This window comes from Mytilus trossulus, chromosome 8 (genome assembly GCF_036588685.1).
Source record: "Mytilus trossulus isolate FHL-02 chromosome 8, PNRI_Mtr1.1.1.hap1, whole genome shotgun sequence".
NCBI classification, from domain to species: Eukaryota; Metazoa; Mollusca; class Bivalvia; order Mytilida; family Mytilidae; genus Mytilus; species Mytilus trossulus.
Window position 1 is genome coordinate 24,545,421 of NC_086380.1, and position 23,029 is coordinate 24,568,449.

The window sequence follows — 23,029 nt, forward strand, 5'->3', positions numbered from 1 at the left end:
ACGAGCTTCATTTATAGCATGTATCCATATCATAGACTTAGGTATCAATTACAACTAGTCAAAGTAGTGTTCTACAAGTCACATACAGATTATTTTTATAAACATTAAGCTTTGTTTATCTATTGTATATAAATTGGACAATAATTGATTTTTCATAAAAAAAAACGATGAAATAAATCTGTATTATGGAAAAGCAGCATTGTGTATTCATCAGCATATACTTTTGGTTTCAACTAACAGTTAAAGGCAGTAACAACTGGGAAGAACACGATGGTAAGTTATACGCGGTGCTTACAGACCAGCAAGGTGCAATAAGAGAAACATGGGAGAAAGCTGTCGTGATGTGTGACAAGGAAGACGCTATTTTATTTTCTCCGACTGTACATATGAAAAGTTGGAACATAGATTTTTTAAAAAGGTGAGTTGAGTTTTATACAACAATATGTTCTATGGTGTAGTGGTGTATGGTGTAGTGGTGTATACATAACAAGCACTCTCAATACTTTACACACAACATACAAGTTTGTATATTGCTTGTTACCGTGATGATATAATTTCCACATAAAGATGTGTAGTTCAATTCTAATTTATCAAGATACTTTAAAATAAATATATTTGACCTTTTACTATACTTTTAAATTAAAAAAAATAATTTAAGTGCACATTTTTCTATGTGTATGCATATTTCTTCTATTAATATGTTAATGCTTATAAACAAACTGCAGGAAAACTCTAAAGTGCTTATCATATTCCTGCAATTGTCAAAAAATATAAAATGTCTAGTAATGGGTTGCTGTGTGTACATGGGAGAAAATACCCTTATATCTAATCAGTTGGGGCTGCATATCATTTGTATGCAACTCAAAACACCATATCTGTTTAAAGGGGAATAATCCTTACAGAAATTGATTGATTGTCTCCCATATTACTTTCTATTCCATGTGCATGCAATAACTGTTCAGTGTTCTATTGTCATGTATTTCATTTTATTATATCATTGTTATAACAAATCATTGTAATCATTGTATGAAATTTAAAACCCGCAAGGGTCCATAATTGGATTAATAAAGTTTTCGTATTCTTATTCTTATTCTTATTCTTATATAGATAAAACTTTCATTCCAACGAATTATTCCTTTATTAACACTGCATTATGTATTTTATTTCTATCACGTTTTTTTTTTTTAAAGATAATGAAAATTTGGTATCTATACCATTAAACTCATCTACCCAATACATGTTCCATGATAGGTCTTCAAGTTCATGAATTTAAGTGAGACTAAATAAATTGTAATCCATATTGAACATTATTTTCTAAGACCAGCAACTAGATTTATTGTTACTGGAGAGGGAATTGTTTTTCATATTTAAGGAATGGTATCGAAAATGGTTGGATTGGCATAAACGATAAATGTATAGAAGGAAACTGGATATGGGCAGATGGATCTCCCGTCAATGAAACAGATATGAACTGGGAAAAAAGTATTTAAATTTGTTGTAGCTTGTTTTTATTTCAATGGCTAACATGATTTATATCCCATGACGAACAACACATAACGAATATTCTGATACAGTTTCCAACACATTTTCCACATTAATTCTATCATTGACATTGTGTACAAGTATGTGAGCGAGCATAAAGTTACCCGGTTGATAGAGAAAACACTGTCTATAAAATTAAATAGATGCATTTACTTCTATAAAAAGGTCTGCAATTGCAATTCGTTTGCCTCTTCGGTTATCATAAAATCAATATATTGTAAAAATATGTATAATTGAACAAGACTAACCAATGACATATCACTATTTCGATTGCGGTGTACAAACAAGAGTCTATATCATGTTTCAATAAATATATATGGAAAGAGGAAAACTACAAGAACGTGATCAACATACAACATTGTACTATGAAATGTATACTTATGTTATGTTCTAAAATTAAATTTTGACAAGATCTAAAGTCTTTTTAACAGATCAGCCTGATAACGCCAACGGGATGGAAAATTGCGGAGAGATACTTCAGAACTCAGCATGGAATGATTTGCCTTGTAGTGAACAGTCATTTAAACTCCCAGTAATTTGTCAAAAATGTAGGTTTTCATATTTATTTATCAGCGTAGTATTAAAACAAGTTTATTAAATACACAATTTCAATCCTGATATATAAGGTAACGTTATGTACATTTTCGTCATTGCAATAAAATCGATTCTGTCTTTGTGTTATAACTTGATAAAACAATATTCTTTAATCTTGTATAACTTGCTATACATTTAGCAATATTTTTTAATCTTTTAAAACCTGGTGTCTTTCGCTCGTATACACTTGAATTTCTGCAGTTCATTTAATACAAAATTTCAATCCTAATATCTATGATAAGTTAACAGTTTCTTCATTGACATAAAATTGACCCTGTCTCTGTGTCATTACTGGATCATAAAAAATCCGTGAAATTTTTTAAACCTAGTGTCTTACTATCGTATAAGCTTAGATCCAAGATAAGCTGCATTTACCCGGGCCCACTCTTTATATATTGTAACTTCCTGTCAAACTTTTCTTCGTTGTTGTCGGAACAGAAATGACCCCCCCCCCCCCAAAAAAAAAAAAAAAAAAAGACTATCCAAAAGCCAGACATCGATTAACAAAACTTGACCTTTGATATATTGTTATAGTTCTGTCAGCCTCATTGTACACTTGTTTTACACAATACAAGTGTTATTTGTAACTTTTATAACCTAAAGATATTTGCTGAAATAACGGGACAGTTTAACATACTCAACATACTCATTTACATTTTTTCCAGGTAAACCCTGTGATTTGAATGATTATAAAATCACATGCAGTAATGAAACAAACGTGGATAACTTGAACTGTAATGGCCAGAAAAAGATACAGTTGAATGTTTGTAAACCTGGTATAAACATTTTTATCTTGTCCAAAGATTTTATATATTTTCATATCTTATTTATCAGAGTAAAAGAAAATCGTTTTTTATTCTATCCTTTTATTCTTCGAAGCTACATAATGGTTCTTTTTTTAAAGTTTAGAATATTGTATAAAGTTAAGATAGTTTATCAATATGTTGCCAGAAACCAGTATTAAGATATAATGCTGATGACGTTTTGAAGTTTACTAGTATTCTTTATTATGGCAATGGTTGCCGTTTTTTACTCTTAAAAGAAGAAAAATGAAGAAAAGTAATGACAACATTCGTGGCTCATGCAACTGCCATTCTAATTTTCCATCTTTTGACAACATTAATCAATAAATTGGAGAATGATTGACACTATAAATATGCGACTAATTCTGGTCATTCAGCAGACATACTGAAAATGGTACAAGTAAATAAGAACAACAATTAGTTTACTTGCCTACAGATTATCAATTATGTTAATAATGTATCGCATGAAATATAACTTTCTTTCATAGACTGTCGACCCGGGCCAGCTGATATTCTTTTTATAGTAGATACATCTACCAGTTCAGAAGGTCATCTAAATAGAACTATCGAAATTATGACGTACATTGTCAAGAGGTTGCCTATAGGATCTGAAGATTTTCAAATTGCTCTGATGAAATACAACTACCATCCCTCGCTTGTATTTAACTTTGTAGAATATACAAGTGTACAGCCAATTACGTCTGCATTTCATGAAATACACATTTCTAATGGACCAACAAATACTGGTGAGGCCTTACAAAAAGCAGACGAGGTATGAAAAATAATACAAAAAGCACATTTTACTAGATATTGAGATAAGACGTGGCACGGTACTTGTCTATCCCAAATTCATGTATTTGGTTTTCATGTTATATTTGTTATTCTCGTGGTGTTTTGTCTGATGCTTGGTCCGTTTCTGTGCGTGTTGCGTGTCGGTGTTGTGTCGTTGTTCTCCTCTTATATTTAATGCGTTTCTTTCGGTTTTAGTTTTTTACCCCGATTTTGTTTATTGTCCATGGATTTATCAATTTCGAACAGCGGTATACTACTGTTGCCTTTATTTTACAAAACTTCTCAAATATAACTTTTAAAACTAACTAATCTCGGGTTGTCCGATAATACTCTTGATAATAAGCCTTCAGTTTTGATTTAAGGCTCTTTTTTATCTTATTGTTTACCACTCGACTTAGGCATATGAACAAATCTATAGGGAGAGGTTAACGAGGAGTAAACTTCACTTTATCAAAGATTTATTTTTCTGAAACTTTCGTTGCTTATCATGTTAGTGGTTATCATTTTTCATTAATTGCAGATATTTCACGACAAGTCATCTGGATCTCGTATCTCTGCTTACAAATACGTCATTTCAATCTATGATGGTTTGTCATCTGATAGAATGAACGCATTATCACAAGCAAAAAAAATGAGAGAAAAAAGAATAAAACTTTTCGCAGTAGGCATTGGGAATGCAGTTTCTCACGATGAGATTGTAAACATTGCATTCAGTAAATGTTACGCGTTCAACCATATTCACCTAGATGATATTTACAACCAACTAATACAAGACAGTATAGACGTCAGTTGTCCAGGTAGATATTTAGCTACATACACTTATATAATCCTAATGCTTTTTTACAATATTACTAGATATGATAAGATGTGGTATGAATGCCATTGCTACAACATGCTTAACTAATACACAATTTGTCGACATCTCATGCGTAAGTTATCTATAAAACTTCAAGCAAACTGTTTAAATTTTTATAAACGAATTAACAAATTGAAACATGCATCTTTATATCCTCCGTCTTTTGTGAAACATCACATTTGCATAGAAAGTATATAAAATACACATAAACATTTTGTTTAAATGTCCTTTAAATGCTAGTTTCACAATAAATGATCTATAGTGATTACAAAACCCACTGTTTTGGTCCCATGAAAAATTAAAAAGTTTTGTGGAAAAATTAAAAAGTTTGGTGGATAATTGTAAACTGTGTTTATTGAATATTTGCATTATGCCTTCCAACTTAACGCTTTGGAAGAAGAGTTTGATATATGTATGTTGTCGAAAAAGCCACCTTTTACGAAATTATTTGTATTCAAATGTGATAAATCCTTAGCCGAAATTGAGATTGTGTTATTTTTTTTCTAAAAATACCAAAAACACGAGTAGAATAGCTTTTGAGAAATTTTAATCTCCTTTTTAAATTACATTAAAACTTGGTAACTGATTATTATTTCCCAATATATAAACTGACGTTCGATAAGCAACAAAATAAATCATTTTCTAATTGGTGTTAACTTGATTCCATTTCACGATCAAATCTGAATAAATTCTTGACTCAATTTACTTTTTAGTGTGCGTACGTAGGACAGAAGCTGACATCATCATACTTTTAGATGTTCAAAAGAATCAGTCGAGCATTGGGTTTCAATATCGAAAAACAGCCATCAGGAAATTACTTGAAGGTTTATATAACGATAACCCTAACGTACATATAGGTATGGTTGCATACTCAGATCATGCTGATTATATATTCAAATTATCATGGTCGAACAACGTTCACAGTCGTATCGCGGCTGCCTTTCAAGTTGAAAAAGACAAGGTGTCTGTTGAATCTAATTTTAGCCATACTCTTCAATTTGTAGGCGTTGATGCCTTTCGTAGTTCAAATGGTGGACGATCTCTGGCTAGGAAAATAGTAATAACGTTTTCCTCCTCAATGACTGATTATTCCGTTGGGATAAGAGACCAAATACTTAATCTGAACAAATCAGATATTGAAGTTTTGGGAGTCGCCACAAACCATAACGATCCTATTTCTAATGATTATACAGAAATACTTTTAGATGCATGTCAGTTGTTTGTTATACCTACAGAGTCGAAAACTGATCCTTTTGACTGCTTGAAAGCTGTGTCTGGTATGACGTCATATTATGTGTGTAATGATTCTATTTTTCAATTGTACCCATAAGAATGTATATCAGCTTTATATCCAGATGTTTATAACATTAGTAGTCCACATAGGTCAAACTAAACTTAACAACATTTTAAAAATATAATAAATAACTGAAAATGAAAATAAAAGTATCAACATATTCTTCAAGTTATAAAAAAACAATAGCAAACAAAATATCATTATAAAGAAGGCCATATCATATACAAACACTTCTTCACCAAAAAACAAAACCCGGCAAGTTGTCCAAAACATGGCCTAGGTAATCTATGTTTAGAGAGAAAAACCTTTGAATCATGTGCAGACTACTGGGCACTTGATCATGCAGTGAACACATTCTTTGTCATATGTTTTTGTGTGATGGTTCGATTGGTGAGTTTCTCCATTTTTTTTTATAGTTTGCAAAATATTCTTTAATGTACACCCGTGCCTATCAAGAATGAACAATAATATAGGAATTGTACTTTCAAACATCTGTTAAATATAATAAAGTGTAATCATAGATAACCTCTGGCTAAGATGACAATCAGCTTAGGTTTACCTTTCGTAGAACAAGGCATCACTTCTGGTATTATTTGTAAACAAATAACAGAAATAATGAGCCAAAGCTTTAAAAGTCAGGAGAAGTTACATGATCGCTAAATATTCAACTATCCATACAGGACCAACAATCGAGGATTAAAAACAAGATTCGAGTACTCGCAGTGTGTTTGTATTGTGATCGTACCAGCCAACAAAGCAGACAACAACGTGTTAGTTGTATATCTTCAATAATACACGGAAATTTGAAATAAAATTAATAATCATGTCATATTGATGTGTAAACCGGAGCGATTAACTCACATACTGAATACACTTTTTTTTGAGTTTTTGAGTAAGAGCCCCAATAATAACCTCTAGAAAAATGGTTTAATCCTATTAATTCTTAATCGCAACACTTTTTTAGTGTGATGGCTACTATGATTACCATCAAATGGACAATTGAAAGGTCGTAACTAATGACCTGGTCGCCATATTAACGTTCTCTAAACGATAGATGCAACATAATCATGACAATCTAAAATAAAAATACTTATGTATAGATATGCAAATCATTTAAGAATTATCATTAGCTTTTAGATTTAAATATGGTCATGAACTTCAAAACTATCGTCTTCTCGAATCTCCTAGATTATTACCAGTTTTTAATATTGATACAAAAAATTCTGATTCAAGTATCGTACAGGACACTGATAATCTACCGCAAGTAACAAAGGTATCAAAGTTATCAAATGACAAGGAGAGAACTAAACTCACATCTTCAAAATAAAGCTTAAAAAATAATGCTGTTGACAGTTCCATCTCTAAGTTTTAAATAAGAAGCGATGGTACCAATATGTTTTTCGGAAATGTAATTTCAGTATCTCAGATGTTTATTTGATGTTTATTAGTTAACCCTATGTTGGTACTTCATTTGAGTAAAATATTCTGGTTTTAGATTCAACACGCTTTATACGATTTGCCATTCTTTCTCAATCAAACGATTTTCCAATATCACTTTGATCCCATGCGTCGCCCTCATGATCAGTTCTGGATTGATTTCATAATTATGACCATCTACCAGTGACACTTTGTATCTGAAATAAAAATTAAAGATATCTCAATTTTTAGTATAATTGATTCATGTACTGCAACCCAACAATAACAATAACGTGTTTTGCATATCTTATTATATAAATAACACATACATTTAGCTGAGAGGGGAACATAGCAGATTGGTACCCTGGGAAAACATTGTCAATAGTTATCAAAGGTACCAGGATTATAACTTAGTACGCTAGAAGCGCGTTTCGTCTACATCAGACTCATCAGTGACGCTCATATCAAAATATTTATAAAGCCAAACATGAACAAAGTTGAAGAGCACTGAGGATCAACAGCGGCGAAGCCAAGTCTTTAGTCTAGGGGTACCAATCGACTCTATCACCCTCTCAGTTATGTGTTATTTAATTTATCATACTGAATGTCCTATCAGTATTGTCTTTTACAGACGGATATTATTAACAAGTATTTTCTATGACGTCACGTATAGAACAATGTTACGGGTATTAGACAAATCAACAGAAGTGAAGCAAGATGTTTTGTTTATTTTATTTTGACAGTCAAATAAGAGAATCTGAGCCATGATGAGCTGAGCATTATATTGAATAATGTGATGTAAATTCAATTCATTGTCCTTGAGATTATCGATTTTTGGTAGGTCTGAACGAGTACAGCCATGTTATTGAGTAAATTAACATCCTCGTATAGTCGATCACAATTGGACATTTTAACGTGAGAAGCGCATTAAGACTTTACCAATTACGGTCTGACGTAACTAAATGATACTTCAAATCAATATACACAAAGATTAAGGATCTGAATCTTGAACAAATTAACATCTGTTGTGTTGTTGTAAGTTTATTTGTTGTGAGTTTGTGTTATCCTGGGTTTGTTTTTCGTATTTAACTTTTACTATAAAAATGTTACAACAAATAGTCAACAGCAGTTTAATTTCATTGATTATTAACATCTACAAACCTCTGAACTAATCTACTGATCATAACTTTTAATTCGTTCATTGCAAAATTTTGGCCAATACAATTCCTAAAATAAAAATAATAATAAAAGCAGAAGTGGCGTTTTTCGACAATGAACCAACAGCCTGAATGTAATAAAACCAACTCATAATACATTTAATACAACTTGATGTCTCCAACGATAGACACTGGACGTTATGTCATTTTGATTTATTTGTTGAAATATTTAGTTATTTTTATGCTGATTAAGATTATAACACAATGTTGACTGCTGTTCACCAATTATTTGACGTTTTTAACTACTAGTTAAATATCTGTATGGTTTGCTCACACATTGTTGTCAGTTTAACGAAAACCTATGCAACTATCAAACAATGTAGTGGTTTAGCTAGCTTTAAAACCAAGTAAAATCCACAATGTTCTGCATAGAAAAATGCCTGTACCAAGTCATGAATAGTACAGTTCTTGTCCATTCGTTTGATGTGTTTTTTCATTTGATTTAGCCATTTGAGGACCAACTTTCCGGTTTGAATTTTCCTTTGGGTGGGGTTGTTTTGCCAATTTACTTTTATTTTATATAATCTCTATATGGAACGATCCTAAAGCTATAGTTACAGAATCATTGTCTATTAACAGATTAAGGTAAAGACTATAAGATGTAGTATAGACTTTCATATTCATACAAGGGAACATATTGTTCTATTGAAACGAGTTGTTCGTTTATTCGGCTTTACTTAACCGTTCCAGCGGACGACAAATTTCCGGAAGCATCGCATTTATACAATGCTGTTTTCATATTTTAACTTCTCAATTACCTTGATCCAGCAGCAAATGGTATGTAGCTGTATGGATGTCTGTTAGTTATATCTTCCTTTAAAAATCTCTCCGGTTTAAATACCTGAAAATATAGCACTAAATATTAAAAAAAGTTTAAACAAATGATAAAGATATTTTGAATTCTCGGGATTATTTCACTTAATGTTTATTCTTTACGGGACTAACTGACAAACCCTTTACGTCAACTAATAAACAATATTACAGCTTTAACGTAAGTGCAAAGTTACATAGAAAAGATAAAACGATAGGCGAAAGGTATCAAAGGGATATTTACACTGATAGGTAAAACTAGAGGCTCCAAAGAGCCTGTGTCGCTCACCTTGGTCTATGTGAATATTAAACAAAGGATGCATTTGAATTCATGACAAAATTGTGTTTAGGAAATGGTGATGTGTTTGTACATCTTACTTTACTGAACATTCTTGCTGCTTACAATTATTTCTATCTATATTGAACTTGGCCTAAAAGTTTTAGTCGAAAATGTTAGTTTAAATTTACAAATTTTATGAAAATTGTTAAAAATGCACTATAAAGGACAATAACTCCTTAAGGGGTCAATTGACCATTTTGGTCATGTTAACTTATTTTTGGGTCTTACTTTGCTGTACATTGTTGCTGTTTAAAGTTTATCTCTATCTATAATAATATTCAAGATAATAACAAAAAACGGCAAAATTTCCTTAAAATGACTAATTCAGGGGCAGCAACCTAACAGCAGGTTGTCTGATCCATCTGCAAATTTCATGGCAGATTGATCTTGACCTGAAAAACAATTTTACTCCCTGTCAGATTTGCTCTAAATGCTTTGGTTTTTGAGTTTTAGCCAAAAACTGCATTTTACCCCTATGTTCTATTTTAAGCCATGGCGGCCATGTTGGTTGGTTGGCCAGGTCATGCCACACATTTTTTAAACTAGGTTCCCCAATAATGATTTCGGCCAAGTTTGTTTTAATTTATCCTGGTAGTTTTAGAGGAGAAGATTTTTGTAAAAGATTACTAAGATTTACGTAAAATGGTTAAAAATTGACTGAAAAGAGCAATAACTCATAAAGGGGTCAACTGACCATTTTGATCATTTGACTTATTTGTAGATCTTACTTTGATGAACATTATTTCTGTTTACAGTTTATCTCTATCTATAATAATATTCAAGATAATAACAAAAAACGGCAAAATTTCCTTAAAATGACTAATTCAGGGGCAGCAACCTAACAGCAGGTTGTCCGATCCATCTGCAAATTTCATGGCAGATTGATCTTGACCTGATAAACAATTTTACTCCCTGTCAGATTTGCTCTAAATGCTTTGGTTTTCGAGTTATAAGCCAAAAACTGCATTTTACCCCTATGTTCTATTTTTAGCCATGGCGGCCATCTTGGTTGATTGGCTGGGTCACGCCACACATTTTTTAAACTAGATACCCCAATGATGATTGTGGCCAAGTTTGTTTTAATTTGGCTTGGTAGTTTCAGAGGAGAAGATTTTTGTAAAAAATTACTAAGATTTACCAAAAATATTAAAAAATTGACTATAAAGGGCAATAACTCCTAAAGGGGTCAATTGACCATTTTGATTATGTTGACTTATTTGTAGATCGTACTTTGCTGAACATTATTGCTGTTTACAGTTTATCTCTATCGATAATAATATTCAAGAAAATAACCAAAAACAGCAAAATTTCCCTAAAATTACCAATTCAGGGGCAGCAACCCAACAACGGGTTGTCCGATTCATCTGAAAATTTCAGGGCAGATAGATCTTGACCTGATAAACAATTTTACCCCATGTCAGATTTGTTCTAAATGCTTTGGTTTTTGAGTTATAAGCCAAAAACTGCATTTTACCCCTATGTTCTATTTTTAGCCATGGCGGCCATCTTGGTTGGTTTGGCGGGTCACGCCACACATTTTTTAAACTAGATACCCCAATGATGATTGTGGCCAAGTTTGATTTAATTTGGCCCAGTAGTTTCAGAGGAGAAGATTTTTGTAAAAGTTAACGACGACGGACGACGACGACGACGACGGACGACGGACGACGACGGTCGACGGACGCCAAGTGATGAGAAAAGCTCACTTGGCCCTTCGGGCCAGGTGAGCTAAAAAAGGAACAGCGTCATTGCGAAACTAATAACAGACAAAAAAACAGTACACAAAACACAACATATGAAAGTAAAATACTAAGCAACAAATAATACGATTACAAGAGGGACCAAAGATACCAAAGGGACAGTCAAACTCGTAAATCTAAAACAAACTGACAATGCCATGGCTAAAAATGAAAAAGACAAACAGAAAAACAATATTACACATGACACAACATAGAAAACTAAAGAATAAACAACAGTACAAATGATACTAATTTTTTTTAAATATCAAAGGGGACAGGCGTTTAACCAAAATAAAGAATACTGTATACATCATATGGCTTTAAGCAACCAACGAAAGAATGGAAAATATATGTCACTTTCCTGACTTCGTACAGACATTTTCGAAAAAAAATGTGAATTACTTTATACATCATTTTTGCATGTTGAAAATAAATTTCTCCTCAGATGAACCCGTTTTCTTAAACATGTTTGATAAACATGATAGGACTTTCCGATAAAATCAAACATGAAATAAAGGTTTAAAGATTTACTTCGTGTTCAGGCCAAACATCTGGATGATGATGAATTGAGTGAATACTGATATCTATATGGACACCTGCTGGTACTGTTATGTCACCAAACGTCATCGGTGACGTCAGTAAGCGTGCTGTTCCCGGCACTGGTGCAAACATTCTCATTGATTCTTTCACAAAAGCTGTGAGGCAAGGCATCTCTTGAAGATTTTCCCTGAATTAAACAAAACATTTTGGACAGGTCATCAGAAGATCAGCATGAGTCGGATACATACATCTATAAAACTTCATCCGTCAGATGTCCGCACAACATTATTTTGCAGATATCAATCATTACGTTTTACCTTCAATACGCAAACATACTTGAATTCAACCATAAAAGATTTATTATAAAGTATCATTATTCGTGTAGTTAATTCACAAAACGATTTTATCGCAGGATTCAGAATAGAAACGGAGAATGTGTCAAAGGGACAACAACCCGACCAAAGAGCAGAAAGCAGAAAAGTCCTACGATGACCAAGGCAATCCAAATGTAGTTTTATTACTGACTTTTGTGTATTAGTGAAATTGAAAATGAAAAGAAACAAATTGAACAAACAACATTTATAGTTCGATGTAAAAGACAAGAAGCAATCATTTAATGGTCTTTACATTGACATACAGCATGTACAGGAAATTATAAAATAAGTAACTCGACAATTGTTAACTCATTTTGTTTGAAAGTAGAACATTCGACCCTAGATTATTATGAAATGGTGTTTTCGTCTCTAATTTTTAATAAAATCATTCTCCGACCATGTTTTATGTTTAATATTAGACTTACCACGTTACCTCTAACCTATCTTCTAGTAACTCTGATATTTCAGTATATACTTTTTCCTGCTCCTCCGGATATTTCCCTAAACAGTATATGGACCAGCTAATTGCAGAAGCAACAGTATCATGACCTGCAAAGAACAAGTATGCACAAATAGTCGTTCCTGTTCCTTTAAAAATACACTGTAAAGCATGTTAACTTACTGTGCGTATTGCTGTGTGTTTGTTTAATCTATATTGACTAGAGATATAGGGGAGGGGTAAGATCTTGCAAAACATCGCCCAAGACAGGAACCTATTGCCTTTGTTAGTCTTGTATGATTTTTAATATTGTGTAATCTATATGTTTCAGAGTTTAGTTTGATCTCCATTTTTGCTGTACTCGTATACAAAACTGTTTAGGGGCCCGCTGTGTTGAAGACCCATTGATGAGGGGCGTAAAGGGGTGTATCTGCACGAAAGAACGCAAAATATGATTTCCATTTCACGATGAACGAACAATTAAAAATGTCTTGCACGTTGATGTTTTTACCGATTTCACGAAACACGGTGAATAAAGAACCTATTTCAAAGCTGCACGTGATATGAGAATGTCAAAACACGTTGCACGAAAATAATCCTCTAACTCAATACATCATATTTCACTGGGTGCTTGCATCTTATATATACCAGTGAACATCAGTAAAAGAGGGTAACGGTGTTATGTTGTTAGTATTGCAAAAACAGCTTATCATTTCCAAGCGTGACTAGTTCAACTCTTTTTTTTATTGGCCAGTGTTTGTATTGCTATTTATTTAGTTTTATTTAGTTTATATTGTAATGTTTTGTTTTAGTTATAATTTTTTGTCTTCTTGCCTTTTTTCCTAAGTATTATATGTGCGGCTTCGGTTTATATAACTGTTCATTGGTGCATTTCTTTTTCTACGAGTAAAATCATATATAAAAACTTCATCTCTAAACATTTACCTTCAAACATAAACGTTTCCACTTCAGCTCTTATGTCTTCATCGGAAAGTCCTATCCCATTTTCATCTTTAGCTGTAAGAAGTATATCTATAAAATTAAGATGGCGCTTTGTTGGTAGACCTTCTTTCTTCTATAATGTAGAAAACATGCAGTTTGATTAAAATATTTTTTGAATAAAAACTTAGGTTCCAACATAAACAGGAAAATTGGATTGATATGGTTATTTCTAATATTAAAAATATAAATAATATCAATAAATATACTTTTTAAATGCTTCTTAAACAATTGACGAATAACGTGAGAAAAAAAAAACCAAACTGTTACTTGATGCTATGCACTTTTGATACACTATTGACATTTCTTTTATATTTCTGATGTATTTTTTTCTTGCCTACATGATAAACTAAGATGATACATGACGTATCGCTTAATTCTTAGAACGTACCAGAAGTTGCTGCCTGTCTTTTATAATTCTGTTAGAAAATTCGTGTGAATAATCACAAAGCTGCTTCATCTCTTTTCCTTCGTTAGAAAATTGATAGATGAAATCAATCTGATACCAAGGCTTTCTGAAAAAGAATGATGTTTTCATTGTTTTTATTGATAAATGTTGAACAATGATGTTCAATCTCTGATGCGTTTTTTTTCTTTCAAGACTATATGCATCCATATATAGTATCAAAGTTTTCGGAACGAAATATTTTAGATGGATGGACGTTACTTTGCAGCAAAAGTTGATAAAACATACGAATAATCATTTTTTTCTGTCTTAGTTCTAAAACCGACGTGTCCTTGAAAAACACTTACCAGCATTTTGTGGTTTGGCCGCTATGAATTGAGCAAATTACTCAAATTAGTCAAAATTCTGTTATATGTGGAAACAATGAAATAATGTATTCACAAGAGTTTATGTTTTGATTAAAAATTGGTAAAAAAAATAAGGATGTCATTCAATCGTATTCAAACACCTGCATCTGTGACATCATTGCAACACTTGCGCTGTGTTTATCGCTGTAGATCTCTCTTTCAACTAGGCTACACAACTATAACTTGTGTTAGTCATTGCATCGTCGGTTTTATGATGTATCGTGGCAAATAAATGGTCCACCTTACAGATGATACATGTAGTTCTTGGTGGCGTTCGCGTTGCGCAGTAACATGTTACATAATTTGTATGTAGTATCTTGTGGACTAGTGGACTAGTTTTTTTGCGTCGTCTTTTCGTGTTTTTTTTGTCGGTTTATCAGCTATGCATCTACGCTTGCTTCTTCTGTCTCCTTTTTTGCAGATCAAATGCATTTGCCGGTCGTAAAGGCTGATAATTGGACTGCAGCGAGAAAATCAATCTCACTGAGATCATCAACAATGATCTATAAATACAAATACTTACAAGCACCTCGACAGCGTTAAATATGACAATCTGTTTACAGCATGTACGTAGGGATGTTTTGATCTGTAACGATAAACTTTGTAAAAATTACAAGTCAATTAAGTCAAACACAAAAAAGAGACTGAAAACAGTTCCGACGAAAAATCCAAAATATATCTTAAGTTTAACAAAAGACAAATGCCCATATAGTATATAAAGTTCAAGATCTATTTACCGGATTTATAATAACATAAGTTACAAGACGGGTGCCACATACGGAGCATGTTCTGCTTACCCTTCCAGAGCACCTGAGATAACCTCCATTTGGTGGGGTTTGTGATGCTTAGTCTTTAGATTTCTATGTTGTGTCTTGTGTACTGTTATGTGTCTGTTTGTCTCTTTATTTTTTAGCCATGGCGCTGTCAATTTATTTTCAATCTATGGATTTGACTGTCCCTCTGGTATCTTTTGCCCCTCTTCTATACAAGCTGAGAACAAAATCAACTGGATATTGCGGAGTGTTCATTGAAAGTTGTTTTAGTCAATATCAGCGTTATATGGTATAAAATGTAGTTTTTTTCTTTAACACTTCTATATTCTTCATTCAAACATTCATATAAACAGGCGATATAAGTGTACATTTAGGTAGATACATTATAAGTTTTCTAGCAAAGCAACTATACTTTTAACAAAAATTGTCCCTTTTTAGTCTATTTTTCTAATTCTATTTTAATCGTCTGGTATGTATTTGCAAACTAAGTTTTATAAGCAAATTGTATTAACCTAGCGTGAAACAAAAAATATATGTTTTCTTATATTTAAAATAAAACAAAACACATTAAACGCATCGAACTTACATTAATTTAACGGACTGGAGGACGAACGGACGAATGAACGCACAGCTTAAACAATATAATGCCCCATTTTGTCGTAGATGGGGCATCCAAGTTAGTCAAGAGAAAAATATTATTTACAACAAACCATCAACAATGCCATCGATAATATTTCCCTATAATACTTACTCACCCCTGATCTTGTATATTTCCTTGGTACGAAAAGGCACATCTTAGTATAGTGTCTAAGGTTGCCAGCGCTACACGCGGGAAAATGTCTACTGCCTCGCCACTATTGGCATAAAACTCTAGTTTTTCCTGTTGAAGAATATGCAAACGAAATACTATAAAAAATTCAATTTCTTTGAAATGTTATTTCAACTAAAACTAACAGGAGACAATAATTTTTGCAAATATCTCAATTAAATATTCTTATCAAACCAACAATAATATAATTTCAGCTATTTTTAAAGTAGTGTTTTTTTTTAAATATTTTATTCCTGCTGTGACTGAACTCTTTCACAGCCTGGGTAGAGAATTTGAAGATTAACATACATTTTTGTAAACAAGAAGATGTTGTATGATTGCCAATGAGACAACAGTTCACAAGAGACCAAACTGACACAGAAATTAACAACTATAGGTCAACGTACGGCCTTCAACATTGAGCAAAGCCCATACCGCATAGTGAGCTATAAAAGGCCCCGATATGACAATGTTAACGCTTCATACGAGAAAACTCTTGTTTATTTATACGTTAGCTGACATGATAAAGTCTTTTCTTTATTCATTGTGTTAGAGTTGACATGTCTCTGACGTAACAACTATTAAAAAAAACATTACTTTGTTCCCATTTTATATGTACTGCCTTTATATATCACAATATGACATTATATATCTTAAGGTTGTACCCAACACTTTCACTAAAGTTAATTTGGCTCGTTTAATTTTCATAAAATTTTGTCAAAGTATTGACCCTTTAACAAAAATATAAAAATTTCAAAAATATTTAACCAACTGTTTTGTCAGAAAAATTACACTGGTTATATAGCAGTTTGACAATTACCAATATTGATCATTGAGAAGCTTAATATTCCTTTTACAACACAACGTAACAATTTTGTTATTATTCACTGATATCTTTGTTTTTCTTCATTTTTTTTATTTTGGAAACACTCTAACAGTACTTTACTTACAAGAAATATACCAGTAACACTGTTATATACTTCAACGTATGGTTTGAGTATTTCAAAATGGAAGCCTGGGGTCAAAAGTCGTCTATTCCGTTCCCATTTCTTTCCATCAGATATTAACAATCCGTCGCCTAGAAAAAAATAATGTCTCAAATATTGCATTTAATTAACTTATAGCGTTAGTACTTTAATTATTATCATCATCATTACCAACATCACCCTCATTATTATCATGAAATGATTACAGACGCCATTTTAAATTAATGCACCATAGAAAGTGAAAAGAAAAAGCAAATATCGCTTTTGTTTGATTACTTTAGAAACCTTTATATTCGTAAAATAAAAAAAAAATCTCATTTTAAAACACTGCCTTTTTTTTGCAGTTGAAGGAAGAATATGTAAATTGTATAATGTTGAAGAAATCGTTGCGTACATGTATAACAATCACAGATGTCTAGACAACATGCATATATAAATAAGGAGATGTGGTATGATTGACAATGAGACAACTACCGACCAAAGTTCAAAAAGGAGGATGTGAGTAATTATAGGCAACCGTACGGCCTTCAACAATGAGAAAAATCCATAGCTTATAGTTGTCTATAAAAGGCCCTTATAGAAATAGAAAACAATTCAATTGAAAAAAAAAACCAAGGGACTAATTAATAACCAACAGTTTATGGAAAACAAATATGACAGACATGAATCAACGACAACCAATGAACTTAACAGTTCAGCATGAGAACAAACTATAAAACCAATTCAAAATTTCAAAAGGATACAACAGAAATACATCTAACAAAAACAAAAAAATGGACGTAAACGGGTGCTTGTACATCCCAAAATCAAAAAGACACTTAGAACATATCTGTTGAATAAGTCGGTTCGCTTGTAGTACGAATATTCGTAAAAGTTCTTGGATTTGATTTTGTTTTTGTCATTTTTCATCCCGATAATCAAGTTAAGTGCAACGCGTGATATATAAGTAAATAGATATTTGTAAGCCCCTCCCTTAGCATTCTTACCTATCCAGTATGTATGTAGGCACCTCTGACATCATAAGCTTACCTATCCAATTTCTGAGATATCTGTAATCTCCTTCAACAGCATAAGCTTACCTATCCAATGTCTGATATATCTGTAATCTCCTTCAACAGCATAAGCTTACCTATCCAATTTCTGAGATATCTGTAATCTCCTTCAACAGCATAAGCTTACCTATCCAATTTCTGAGATATCTGTAATCTCATTAAACAGCATAAGCTTACCTATCCAATTTCTGAGATATCTGTAATCTCATTCAACAGCAAAAGCTTATCTATCTAATTTCTGAGATATCTGTAATCTCCTTCAACAGCATAAGCTTACCTATCTTATTTCTGAGATATCTGTAATCCCCTTCAACAGCATAAGCTTACCTATCCAATTTCTGAGATATCTGTAATCTCCTTCAACAGCATAAGCTTACCTATCCAATTTCTGAGATATCTGTAATCTCCTTCAACAGCATAAGCTTACCTATCCAATTTCTGAGATATCTGTAATCTCATTAAACAGCATAAGCATACCTATCCAATTTCTGAGATATCTGTAATCTCATTAACAGCATAAGCTTACCTATCCAATCTCTGATATATCTGTAATCCCCTTAAACAGCATTAGCTTACATATCGAATCTTTTAGATACATGTATGATGTATCTATAACCCCTCCCTTAGCATTCTTAACTATCCAGTATATGTAGGCACCTCTGACATCATAAGCTTACCTTTCAAATCTCTGAGATATCTGTAATCTCATTCAACAGCATAAACTTACCTATCCAATTTTTTAGATATCTATAACCCCTCCCTTAGCATTATTGACTATCAAGTATATGTAGGTCCCTCCAACAGCATAAGCTCACCTTTCCAATCCGTGAGATATATGTAGGCCCCTTCAACAGCATAAGCTCACCTATCCAATCTCTGAGATATCTGTAGGCCCCTCCACTACCATAAGCTTTTGGTGCTGACGATTTATACAGTATCTGTGCCGAGTCCGGATGGCAGACCCCAAAACTGGCATAGAAAAACATACTCCAATAAACATAAACCTTGGGTCTCTCCTTTTCAACAATCTGTCCAAGGAGTTTGAAATATGATGCAAGATCATCAAACTACAAACAGGAGGTAATTCAATCAATAATGACAAACACTGAAGGAGCTAATGTCAGAAAAACATTCATTATAATATTATTATTATTAGTATCTCCAAAACATGGAAAATAAGACACAATTTTTTAAAATAAAATTGGAAAAATAATGTGAACACAAATTGCAAAAAGCTAAAAAAAAAATTATAATAAAACTGATCAAAGACAATTTTTTCTGCCTTAATTTTTTAATCTAGTATGTGTCATATTTAAATAAATGCATGCCTTTCAAGAACATTTTTTGCTCAACAATTCATTTTTTGTTAAAACGTTAGACTATGGACCATTTGTAGCTTAATATATTGTATTTACACTTGTATATTGTTGAAGACTATATTGCCTTGTAGATGTCTCATGATAATTGCTGTCGTTGGATTGCTGTCTCATTGACTTCATATCCTATTACTCCTTTAATTCATTTTCAATTTACACGTCTTTCTTAATTCTTCTTGTACACTTAATGTATGCTTACCAAATGAAGAGAACCCCATATAGGATGAATCGGACCAAGAGTTGTAATATTTTGTCCGAATGTTGCTGCTCGCAACTGTCTGAATTTCACCATAAAAGCTATGATTTTCCATAGTAGGTATGTAATGACAATAATAAACAATGATCTGTATATGTATGTGCTGAACACCATTGCTGAAATACAATGTACATGAACATGTAAGAACTGATATATAAGTAAGGAACTTGACATAGAAAGATCTAACGTTGTCGTAAAACGATAACTAACAACCTCGACTTTTATTTTTAATCGTTTTTATTATTTTATTTTTAATATTTCTATTTTTATTTCAACACAAAAATCAGAACTGCCGATATTTATTATTGTACTTTTGTTGCCTATAATTGATTTTTGATTGCATTTTTGTATGCTCTATATTCTATTGCGTTGATGTGTGTTTTTGGGACATATTCATCCCCCTTTTTGTAATATTTGTTATTAAATAAATGAAGATTGTTGCCATGATCACCCCCAAAACGAGATTATATTTCACTATTTTAACTATTGGAAATCAAATACATGGAAGACTATGCTCCAACCATAAGCACATACATAACACACACATTAAGCGTTATTATTTAGAAAGCAAGGGATAGAGGATGGTTATAATTATGAGTGTAAATTCAAATTTATTACGAACTGTGTACTACTTCAGTATACTGAGTAAACTTTGAATAATGGGATTACGGTCTGGAAACCATTCGTTACCTTCTCGCAACTGAAAATCTTGCAGATCCAGGTCCATATGGTGTACATGCAAATTTATAATATATATATATATTTTTAGATAACATTATATTTCACACACTAGGTATATATAAAAATAAGAAGATATGTATGTTAACCAATGAGACAACTATCCACCAAAGATTGAATGAAGTGGATGTAAGCTATTATATGGGCAACAGTACGTCCTTCGGAAAAGAAAAAAAAACTATACCGTGTGGTCGGCTAAAATGTTCCCGACTTAAAAAATATAAAACTTTCAATTTAGAAAATAAACGGACTAAGTTATAACAAAACATTTCTCCAAAGACAAATATGACAGACAAGAACCAACGACAAACACTGAACTATAGACTCCTGACTTGGGACAGGCAAATGAATACTGTGACGGGGTAAACATATTAGTGAGCGCTCAACCCTTCCCTATCCGGGGACTGGGAAGTAATAATACAGCACAAAAATAAACTACGCCAGTATTTCTGTAACTTATTTCATTTTCAATGTTAAAAAATACTTTTACTCTCAGTTCTTACCTGCAATAATCTGTAACACAAAGGTTTGAATTTCAGAATGGTAGCTTGGGATCAAAAGTCATCATTATATTTGTTTCTTGTTTTGCAGCACCAAAACCGCATTGACGCTCTATATTTGTGACGTTACAAAACTGTATGGTGGTTTTTAGGAGAACAGCACTTTCCCGCCGTCCATTACTTTTCTCGCGTTAACAGCTCACAAAGTTTTAAGTTTGATGCCAGCTGGTTCATGCACTGTTATGTATAAGGACTTAAATTGATTTTTTTTTTATTTCTAGGGTAAACTACACTATTGATTTTAAGACTCTTTAAATAAACACGTAAACCAGAATTTATATTTACGTCTGTCACTCTCTTACCTTACTTTCATATTTATAATAACGGAAACAATTGTCCAAATTACATACAAAATCTATTCCGATATACAGTTTGTCCAAGATTGCATCTGGCCTTTGTTATTAGATATAGGAAGATGTGGTATGAGTGCCAATGAGACAATCGTACACCCAAGTCATAATTTATAAAAGTAAACCGTTATAGGTCAAAATACTTTGTTAGTCATGTTTGTATTTTTAATTTTAGTTCATTTATAAGTTTTAGAGTTTAGTATGACATCCATTTTCAATGAACTAGACACATTTTTTTAGGGGTCAGATGAAGACCATCTCCGGGCGCGGGATTTATTGCTGCGTTGAAGACCCATTGGTGGCATTCGGCTATTATCTGCTCTTTGGTTGTTCTCTTTGACCTAATACCTATTTCCATTCTCAATATTATCAGTTCATTACGCAAAACGAAGCGCTTCCTCTGTGTTTAGATACATTATAATAGCATTCATTACCTCTGACGTATCAAAATAAGGTCACTTCGAGCTCTCCTTACATGCAGGTACCAATACTAAAGAAGTGAGTTCTTGTGACTGTGCGGGATGTTTAAATGCATGTACATAGTCATGTCCGGTTGATATCTTATATATAGTACACAGAAGGTGCGATGTAGTCTGGACGTAAAAGATCTTTTGCATCAGCTCTTAAAACCATGTAGAAGTGGCATGTTGCAGGAAAAAAACCCTGCATATTCAACATGCTTTTGAATTTTGTTCCCGACGCAGTGGTTATCTAATGTTTCGCCCTAGATTTCAGTACATCCGATTTTTAAAAACAATTACAATAGGATACATTGCTAATTTGTTCTGTTTTGGACCAAGCTTGAAATATTTGCCACTATCACTGCACATTTGTTTCTTCCCATGCAATGAAAACAATCTATAACTTACCATTTCACATCCGATCTTACCGCCATAGTTTATTGTAAGTTTTTTATTAGACATCTACAGCTTATATAATATCTTTGATAAGCTCGCTTGCTAGCTGAACCTTGAAGTAATTATTAGGTAAGGTATAACATCCTCCTGTCAAAGTAGCCTAGTCCTACAGATAACCAAAGATATTACCTTTACCTACACACTCAATGAAATCGGGTGTAACTGTCCCTGTCCGTCTTGTTTATTTCAGTTAGAAAAACCAACATGTATGCGTTCCATTCTAAATATAAAAGTTATTGACACATGGTTAAAAGTCTTTATTCGTTTTGAAGGAATAAAAAAAACCATGTCCTACAGTACTGCATCACCAGATAAAGATTAATATGATAAACATTGATTTGTAGTTGCTGTGACAAATACGACAAAACTCTCAAACTTTTAAACTTTTACCATAGATCGTAATCCATGTAGTTCCTATTAAAACCAAGGTATGTGGTAATGTTCCAAAAAACGGCACAAACGTCCCTCGCCGATAAATATATCATACTTGAGTGAAACATTCCAATGAATCCTGCAATATGAATGTACACCTGGGTCAGGGAGTATGAGCCCAATATCTCCAGCAAGCAAAACCGGTCAATTAATATCAAGTGTGCTAACAAAATATCTGTTTTTGTAGTCATTTTTACACCATCAAGTTCTCTC

At 32.6% G+C, this 23,029-nt stretch overlaps 2 protein-coding genes across 3 annotated transcripts; one reads left to right on the forward strand and one right to left on the reverse strand.

The window, feature by feature from the left end:
- The first annotated feature begins 3,282 nt into the window (after positions 1 to 3,282).
- LOC134681762 (collagen alpha-5(VI) chain-like) lies at positions 3,283 to 5,958 on the forward strand. The gene is made up of 3 exons (XM_063541407.1): positions 3,283 to 3,711; positions 4,252 to 4,528; positions 5,301 to 5,958. Exons 1-3 carry the CDS (start codon positions 3,514 to 3,516, stop codon positions 5,915 to 5,917), a joined length of 1,092 nt encoding a protein of 363 aa, XP_063397477.1. The 5' UTR covers positions 3,283 to 3,513; the 3' UTR covers positions 5,918 to 5,958.
- A 1,350-nt stretch (positions 5,959 to 7,308) lies between these two features.
- LOC134680734 (cytochrome P450 4A7-like) lies at positions 7,309 to 19,921 on the reverse strand. Of its 2 annotated transcripts, XM_063539942.1 has the most exons (12): positions 19,763 to 19,921; positions 19,053 to 19,254; positions 17,100 to 17,227; positions 16,097 to 16,221; positions 15,092 to 15,154; positions 14,147 to 14,270; positions 13,702 to 13,831; positions 12,743 to 12,866; positions 11,935 to 12,130; positions 9,273 to 9,355; positions 8,459 to 8,524; positions 7,309 to 7,515 (listed from the first exon to the last, which is right to left on the reverse strand). In XM_063539942.1, the coding sequence occupies exons 1-12, from the start codon at positions 19,853 to 19,855 to the stop codon at positions 7,389 to 7,391; spliced, it is 1,461 nt and encodes a 486-aa protein (XP_063396012.1). In that variant the 5' UTR covers positions 19,856 to 19,921; the 3' UTR covers positions 7,309 to 7,388. The 2 variants fall into 2 exon arrangements, with proteins under 2 accessions (XP_063396012.1, XP_063396013.1); XM_063539943.1 differs by lacking the exon at positions 19,053 to 19,254 and having other exon boundaries at positions 19,763 to 19,871.
- Positions 19,922 to 23,029: the final 3,108 nt, after the last annotated feature.